The sequence below is a fragment of the Pezoporus wallicus genome, unplaced genomic scaffold (assembly GCF_028554395.1).
Source record: "Pezoporus wallicus isolate ANWC-B61680 ecotype Strahan unplaced genomic scaffold, APGP_CSIRO_Pwel_v1 contig_161, whole genome shotgun sequence".
Taxonomy (NCBI): domain Eukaryota; kingdom Metazoa; phylum Chordata; class Aves; order Psittaciformes; family Psittacidae; genus Pezoporus; species Pezoporus wallicus.
Window position 1 is genome coordinate 8,809,808 of NW_026642654.1, and position 8,770 is coordinate 8,818,577.

Sequence of the window (8,770 nt, forward strand, 5' to 3'; positions counted from 1 at the left end):
TGTATTTATTTCACAATGCATGTTCCATGAATAAAGGTCTGTAGGCAAGGGTCTCTTATCTCCAAGAGTGTGATTTCTTATCTCCAAGAGTGTGATTTTTAGTATTGTACTGAAACAAGTTCCTCTAGGAACAGAGTTATCCTCCGTTTTGCTAGGCTTTTCAAAATTACTTCTGCCTTCCTAATCTTTCTGAAGTTAGTTGTTGCTCTTAGATTTACTCTTGTTACTTAGATAGATGTTACTCTTAGGTAGATTTAGATTAGATATTGGAAAAAAAATCTTCTCTGTGAGGATGGTGAGGCACTGGCACAGGTTGCCCAGAGAAGCTGTGGCTGCCCCATCCCCGGCAGTGTTCAAGGCCAGGTTGGATGGGGCTTTGAGCAACCTGGTCTAGTGGAAGGCGTCCCTGCCCATGGCAGGGAGGTTGGAACTGGATGGTCTTTAAGTTCCCTTCCAAGCCAAACCTTTCTATGAGTCTTCTTCTGATCCAGATGCTTCATTGCTTAGACTTCTATCACTCCTCAAGGTTTATGAGCTTGTAAGAAAACACTGTTTTTCCTTGCTACATTCAATTATAAACTCAAGATTTTCAAGCTTTCCCACACACAGTTCTTTACAAACCTTAACTTCCTCACTACCGGGTAACAGTGGGAAGACAAACATCAAACAAAACCCAAGAGCAAGCCTCTATCCCGGGTTTGTCCTCTCTCGCGGCCCGTAGGAAAGCCCTCAACGTGCCCTCGCTCCCGTTACCCTAGCGGCCAGCACGCATGCGTAGGCAGAGGTGGACGAGTGTGTGGTCGCTGTGCGGCTGGGAGCGGCGGTGTGTGGTGGCCGGGGGTGGGCTCGGGGGGCCGGATGGCGGCGGTGCCGCGCCATGTTGCGGTGGCTTGTGGCGGTGCTCAGTCACTCCTGTTTTGTTTCCAAGGACATGTTCTACGCGGTGCGCAAGGGCCGGCGGACGGGCGTTTACCGCACCTGGTAAGGGCCGCGGCAGCACAGGGAGCCGCAGCCGGGCCGGCCTCAGCCCTGTCCCACCCTCACCCTCGGTCCGGCTTCAGCCTGTGCTCTCCCGGTGTTACAGGGCGGAGTGTCAGGAGCAAGTGAACAAGTTCCCCTCCGCTACCTTCAAGAAGTTCGCTACTGAGAAGGACGCCTGGGCCTTCGTGCGCTCCGACCTCCCGGCGCAGCAGCAGCCTTTGCCGGCAGGTAGCTCGTCCTTCCCCCGCCTTCCGCATCTCCTCGTCCGGTTGGGAAGGGCGGTCCGACGGTGGGGGGAGGGGGGAGACTCGGCATGTCTGCCTTCCCCGTAAACTCACTGTAAACAAGTTAGACGTGGGTAGCAGCCCCTTCGTATTCTCTGGTGGACGCGTGGTAACTGGCGGAGTGCCGTGGTGGTAAGTGCGGCGGTGGCCCTGCCCTCTGAACACAGCGATGGGTTTATCTGTGCAATGGAAGGGATTCTCTGTGTGCATGTACCTTCTGTAGGTGCTTGTGCGTTGCCTGTACTGTGTCTTACATTTGGCTATGTGTGTTTCCTCTTCAGTTTGATCAAGGATCAAGAATGGTGTGTACTATAAAATGTTTTGCATAGTAGCTTGTGGTGGTGTCAGTTGAGAGGCTAGCATTAGGTGATAATGACTCTTGTTTTTAGGAGCAGTTGTTTCAGGTAAGATTTGATATATATGTGCCCATGCAGCCAAAAAGGCCAATGGCATCCTCACCTGTATTGGAAATAGTGTGGCCAGCAGGGCTAGGGCAGTGGTCACCCCCTGTGTATTGGACACTGGTGAGGCTGCAGCTCAAATACGATGTTCAGGTCTGGTCCCTTCACTACAAGAAAGACATTGAGGTGCTGGAGCAGGTCCAGAGAAGGGCAGTGAAGCTGGTGAAGGGTCTGGAGCATAAGTTTTATGAGGAATGGCTGAGGGAACTGGGGTTGTTTAGTCTGGAAAAAAGAAGGCTCAGGGGGGACCTTATCCTTATCGAGAATGACCTGACAGGAGGTTGTAGTGAGGCAGGGGTTGGTCTCTCAAGTAACAAGCGGTAGGACAAGAGGTAAGGGCATCAAGCCGAGCCAGGGGAGGTTTAGATTGGATATTAGGAAAAATCAACTCACCAAAAGTGAGGCATTGGAACAGGCTGCCCAGGGAAGTGGTGGAATCACCATTCGTGGAAATGCTCAAAAACTGTGTAGATGAGGCCTTCAGTGACATCGTTTACTGGTGGTCTTGGCAGTCCTGGGGTAAAGGTTGGACTCGATCTTAAAGGTCTTTTGCAACCTAGCTGATTGTGCGATTCTATGTAGTTAAGCTTCTTTTCTCTCCTTTTTATTTTTCTTTCTTTCTTTTGTTTCTTTTTTTTTTTTTTTTTTTTGAAGGGGCACAGGGTCCTGCACCTGTAACACAGGAAAATGGTAGCCAGAGAGAGGAACCAGAAATAAATGCATTGTGTTGCAATACGTGCAAAAGGCCGTATGAACAGTCTACCGGTGGAGAGCACATTGCAAAGCGTGTAAAACATGATGAAGTATACTCAGCGCCAACAGTCAGTGAAGATAAATTTTCATATATGGGTGAGTTCTTTCATTATTCCTGTAATTCTTTTAACTTCTTTGCACTTTTTGATATGTAACAGGTGTAGTTATTAGACAGCCTTTAGGAAGGTTTGTGTATTGCAACATGAGGCCCAGCCTAACATAGTTTCTTTTTAAGATAGAAATGTGAGCCATGATTTATTTGTTCACATTGTCTTTCATGGTAATTTTAGTTGGCTTTAACTGGTATCAGCATAGAGCTTAATGCAATCATCATGTGTGTCTGGATTACAGACTGTATTTAAATATACTGATGTAGCTGGGAAGTTTTAAGTTGATTGGAGAAGACGGGAACTGTAGTGAAAATACGGAAGTTGGGCAGAAGTGCTTCTTGAGGCTGACTAGTTTGACACCAGTCAAATTGGGGGTGTGACACTGCAGTGGGACTTCTGGTGTTCTGCATTATTAATTTATATTGCTTTTGCTTCTGTAGTGAATCCTGAAGGATTCTGTGGGAGGGAAGTTCTGGGGATTAATCTCCTGGCAGACATTTCTTTTTGCTTAAAGAGTCTATGCCCTTGAACTAGTTCTTGAGCTTCTGCTTTTGGTAATTATTTTGTAGGTGAGTTTGCAGTCGTTTATACAGATGGTTGTTGCTCAGGTAATGGACGTAGCAGGGCACGTGCTGGAATAGGTGTCTACTGGGGGCCGAGCCACCCTTTGTAAGTAGCTGGATGGATTTATTCTTTTTTCTTTTTTTTTTTTTATCTATATTACTGTTTGGTGTGGATGCAGTTTACAATACCAGCCTCCTTTTGGATATGAAACCATGCTGTTGAGCCTCATAATGACAGTGCTATGAGACAATTGAGTTTTTAAGGTGAAAAGAGAAATCAGCTTCTTTGGGAGGTAAGAATGTAGGGAAAAGCAACTTGAAATAATATATTTAGGGACTGGAGCTATAACTCACGTGATGCAGAAAGTTTTAAAATAGATGTAAGTGTGCACTGAAGATGACAAATTTAACTGCAGATTGATAACAGGTCCAAATATGCAGGTGGAAGTTAGAGCTAGGTTATTTATTCATTCTCCTTTATAAAATGAAAGGTAGCTCTCTTATATTTATTTTTATAATGTGTGTTCATTATACGCCATTCTGAAATTTGGGGGTAACTACTCTACTCTTCATTCCTTGGACACAGAAATACCAGTGAAAGACTTCCTGGACGGCAGACTAATCAAAGAGCAGAAATACATGTAAGTAGTAAATGTCTAAAATACTTCTGCATGTTAGACCACAGTAGCACATTCATGACTATTTCAGCTCTGGCCTTTAGAAACAGTTAAGAAACTGTGAGAGAAGCACACAAAACATGAGGAGTTATGACTTGAAACAGATCATTCTCTTTGAGTTTAATTGATCTTCATTGTATTTTGAATGAGGTGGTTCACCTTGAGAATACCGAAATACCGTCAGGCCAAGCACAGCTATTTAAAACAGTCTGGCATTTGGAAAGCCTCATTCTCAAATTTGTATTGTATCCTTTGCATTTTTAATGTGTGTATCTAGAATCTTAGGGTGAGTAGTGACTAAGAGGAGAATCTCTTCCCCTTCTTTGTCAGACCAGCCCCATCAGCATCTAGTAGACCTGGCTTCCCAAAGCGAGTCCCATGTTGTAAATAACCAAACCCCTGACTATGGCAGCACCCATACTGTAGTCTCAAGAGTATAGTGTTCCTTAGATAAATATAACAGTTCTAGGCTTGCAGGAGCAACTTTTGTTACTTATGAAGTAAACTTTGTTGGCAACAGCAGACTTAATCTTCCCTTCTCACTTCAGTTCTGGTATTGCTGCTATCCTGCACTGTGCATTTGGAGATGAACTGAAATGAAGAATTCATCTGCTTAAAAATGACAGGAAGTTCATTTTAGTGAGGGACAAGCAGAGGTGATAGTGGAGTGCCAGGGGTCAAACTTGTCACTGAAGGTCTTTTCAGCTCTACATCCAAACGTGGCCACTTTTCCCTCTTACTGCATTTCAGAGCACAAAAAGAAAACCCTACTCCAAAGCCCGCAAAACCTCCCAAAGCTTTTAGGAGTTCCAGTCTGTTGGAACTGGTATGAATCCTTCCTCTTTGCCAGTGAAGCTTCAGTGGCTACCTGTTTGCCTGTTTCATTAATTGGTCATCAGCATGCATAATTTTGGGAACCTGTGCTCTAAAGTGTGTTGATACTCACTGATGGAGAGATTGCAGTAATATTCTTTGTAGTTCTGTGTTAGCATCAGGTATTTTGCTGGTATTTTAATTTTAATTGCATGTGTTCAAAGTCCTGATCTGAAGTTTGATTCTGTTGAAATGTTCTTAAGGCAGCCTGCAAAGCAATAGAGCAAGCAAAGAGTCAAAACATCAAGAAACTTATTATCTACACTGATAGCAAGTTCACTATTAATGGTAAGTTAATGATGTTAGTTTTCCTGATTCTTAAAGACATGCTGCATGTTTATTACGTAAGGGCCACAGAATATGGGTTTGGGAAGAGGGATATACGGAAGAGAATGCATAACTTATTTCAACACTGAGGACTGCTTGGAGAAAGAATTCAGAATATTGCAGCATCTCCTGCTAACTGCATGAAATACAAGCAGAGACAAACTATATGTTACAGTAAAGGCTGATAGAGGTAACTACAGGAGTTTTGTCTTAAGGCATTCAGTATGAGACAAAAGTCTAGAAGAAAGGTCATTCGTGTGTACACTAGTAAGGATGTACTCAGGAAAGTACTTGGAAGTTGGTGTAGTAACCCTGGAGGTATTTTGTTTTGCTTGGATTGGAGAGGCTATGTTCATACACACTTGTGAAGTCCATTCAAGTTTCTTTGCTTTGTACATGTAGACTACATTTCCAAACATTCTGGCTATATCTGTCTTCTTATTTAAGGAGTAATACAGTACATTTTCTGGCCAGCAAGGGATGGCCAGAATGTTAAATACTGTTCTGTAGAAATCTGCATATATGGTCCTTCTCTGAAGGATTCTGTTTGGTGTGCAGAAGCCACAAGACAAGTGGTCATCTATTTTTCCTCTATGCATGTGTCTCCTCAATTTCTCAGAATAAATAAAACTGTAGATCTGTTCTAGCTTACTGTAGCATCAGGCAATCCTTAGCTTCAGTTTAGTGAAGTTCATGTCGTAATTTTGTGTGTAATGCATACATAGGATTGCAGTGTTTAAATATCTGTTAGGGAAAACATGTTCTAGTAATGCAAGTAATAATGGAAAAATACAATCCTGAAAGACAGTGGTAGAGAACCAGGCAAAGAGTATCTTTTATCTCCAGTGTCTTTGCATGAGAATTTGTACAGTTAATGTCTTGTTAAAAGGGTCTTTACTCCATTCTAGAATCATAGAATGGTTTGGGTTGGAAGAGACCTTTATCGTCATCATCATACTGGCTTCTTTAATAGGATTTTCATGGTGATGCCCCCTTTACGTAGGTATTACAAGCTGGGTTGACAACTGGAAAACAAATGGCTGGAGGACAAGTTCAGGAAGAAGTGTAATAAATAAAGAAGATTTTGAAAGGCTTGCTAATTTATCAAAAGATATAGAAATTCAGTGGGTAAGCACCTGATTTCTTATTAATGACATCTTAAACATGCTTCTTGTAAAAATTGACAAGTATGATTGTAACTAAGATTTTTATAGAGCATAATACTCTACATCCATAAGTAAAACCATAAATACAGAGAAGCTGCTGCTTTTATTTAAAGCAAATAAGCAACATAACTAGACTCTTGGAACCAGGATTTTATTTATTAAAATGCATGCTTATATTTGTTTTCTGTCTCTTGTTACTGCTTAGATGCCTGCAATAATTACTTTTAGTTCATTAGTACTGTTAGTAGATGAGATTTCTGTTGCTGGAAAACTAAGCTTAAAACGCTACTGTCTTTTCGAGTCATAGCTAAATTTCTGGATTTGCTTTTCAGCACTCTTAAAATGCTGGTTCATTGGTGCAACTCAATCACATGGGTGTCTTTAAGATGGGAAAACGAAGAGATTATAATCCCAAGTAAACCAACTCTAGTTCTCTGTACCGTAACTGTGGTTTTTTCCATGAAAACTGGGCGTAAAGGTCTTTACGATTGTTAAGTTTAAAATTGTTTTGCTTTCCAGTAAAGAAGTAAAAACAATAGGAATACAGGTATTCCTAATAAAACATTTTTCTGTGACCTCAGCACTGAAGATTGTAGGGGATATCTACCCCCCCTTCCTTCTAAATTTTACTCTAATTGTGATGTAAGCCCACTGATTCTAGAACTAAATCTCTTTACCATTGACTTTTTGGCTGCTAATGGTATATTTATTGGGCTTCTGTCTTTACTCTGTACAAAACAGGATGAATTAGATCTTTAATGTGCACTTTTCCTATGAGAAATATATTACAGATATTCTTTTACTCATGTTGGTCTGTGTTCTAGAGCTGGTGACTCTAATTTAAAGGCTGACTAGAATTTTATATAATTACTCCTGTTGTCTGCTGAGAAGACTGTGCAAGAATCTAAAACTAAAAGCAAAGTTCAACTGTCCTTCGAGTATTTACATAAAAAAAAAAAAGAAAAGATAGTGTTGCTTTGTGCACACTTCTAACAGCTGAATCAAAATTTGGGAAGACTTTTATTTTGGGAAGAGTAATGTATGTATACACTTTATCATGGTAACCCCCCTGCTCCAGCATGGGGTACTCCATGGGCTGCATGTGGATATCCGCTCCATCATGGACCCATGGATCTCCATGGGCTCCACTCCTGCCTTTGACAAGGAAAGACTTAGGGTTGAAGTGTTTTCAGTTGCTAATTGAAGGATGGGCAGTTCAATACCTGAAAATTGAGAGATTCTTTTCATACCCTGTTCCTGTATCTGAGGCGGGTGCCATAACCACCAAAGCTGTTAGTGGCACAGGGGTCTCTGGCTTTCTGGATAAAGGTTAATGTGGCTTAAGCACTGAATACAGATAGGTTTTCCTCTCTTCTCTGAAAGTGGGAATTTTGAGTTGGAGCTGTTGTCTGCATTTCTTAAAGGCTAGGTAGTCCTTATTACCAGTTCACTACTTCCCAGAAGGATGACTTTTGCAGTTTGGCAAGACTTTCCTAGAGGAAGGGAGACTGAACATTCCTGGTAAGAACATGTAGGGACTCAATGTGAGGAGGGGGCTTCTACAGAGGTGCTGCTGTACTGTGAGTGAAGGCGTGTGGACTGATCAAATTCCATGTGTGTACCTTTTTCTTGCATATCTAACACTCCTTTTGTCCTAACAGATGCATATTCCTGGTCATGCTGGCTTCAGAGGAAATGAAGAAGCTGATAGACTAGCAAGAGAAGGAGCTAGTAAATAATGGTCCTGATGTACAGAGACTAGAGACCATCACAGCAGGAGGGAAAGGGCCAGGATCACAGTGACAACTTGAATGGCTACAGTTGTTTCAGAGTTGAACTTTGAAGTGTACTTCTTTATGGCCTGAAGTGTTAAACATGTACCAACTTCACTGGAGAAAACCATCACATTTTCTTTCATAGCATTTGTTTTACAATCAAGTTTTTTGCTTTTTTTTTGTTTAATCTGATGATACAAAGTGCTTGCTTTTACCCCATCTTACTGAAGGGCCTCAGTCAGTAGTTTTAATTGTCTTGCAGACTTCTGAATTCACTGTAAAGACAGACTTCGGAAGAAGTAATATTGAATCTTTATCTTGTGTTCTGTATTTTTCTCTTAGCAAAATAAATTATTTTGTTGCACAGAGGTATATATTAACAGTCCAAAATAGTTGCGGGAGGGGACCTAACACAGAGATCTCTGTTGGTATGCTCTGGCAGTAGCAGGTGGGCTTGTAACACTCACCTGTGCCACACAGCATCATTAGCTACAGCGCCTGAGATTTCTTTATAATTTTACTTACTTTGCAAGGCAGCATGAATAAAGTAAAAAGCCAGATCTTTAGAGAACTTGAATGGTGAATTTTTTACAGTTTTCACTAGCTGCTTAATGTCCAAGCTCTTTATTTCTGGCCTCCTATTTCCATTAAGTATTTTTTTTCTGCATACTGGTTCACGTTAGCATTATTGGTTCCTTTTCAGTGTTGTACCAAAGGTAATAAATAATTGGCCATTTTATCTGAAATGGAACTAGAAGGTGATCAGCTTCTCTAGGTCTTCCAGATGTCGAGTGTTTGAC

At 41.7% G+C, this 8,770-nt stretch overlaps 1 protein-coding gene across 2 annotated transcripts; it reads left to right on the forward strand.

The window, feature by feature from the left end:
• Positions 1–796: 796 nt before the first annotated feature.
• Positions 797–8,332, forward strand: RNASEH1 (ribonuclease H1). Of its 2 annotated transcripts, XM_057431826.1 has the most exons (8): positions 797–981; positions 1,085–1,209; positions 2,381–2,575; positions 3,159–3,258; positions 3,739–3,793; positions 4,906–4,990; positions 6,033–6,157; positions 7,857–8,332. In XM_057431826.1, the coding sequence occupies exons 1-8, from the start codon at positions 878–880 to the stop codon at positions 7,932–7,934; spliced, it is 867 nt and encodes a 288-aa protein (XP_057287809.1). In that variant the 5' UTR covers positions 797–877; the 3' UTR covers positions 7,935–8,332. The 2 variants fall into 2 exon arrangements, with proteins under 2 accessions (XP_057287809.1, XP_057287810.1); XM_057431827.1 differs by lacking the exon at positions 2,381–2,575.
• The last annotated feature ends 438 nt before the right edge of the window (positions 8,333–8,770 follow it).

Excerpts from the sequence above, each read along its gene's own strand:
- RNASEH1 (XM_057431826.1), top strand. The coding sequence starts at position 878 with ATGTTGCGGTGGCTTGTGGCGGTGCTCAGTCACTCCTGTTTTGTTTCC. Across the intron at positions 4,991-6,032 it reads TAGCAAGTTCACTATTAATG|GTATTACAAGCTGGGTTGAC; the intron begins GTAAGTTAATGA and ends CCCTTTACGTAG. Across the intron at positions 6,158-7,856 it reads AAGATATAGAAATTCAGTGG|ATGCATATTCCTGGTCATGC; the intron begins GTAAGCACCTGA and ends TTGTCCTAACAG.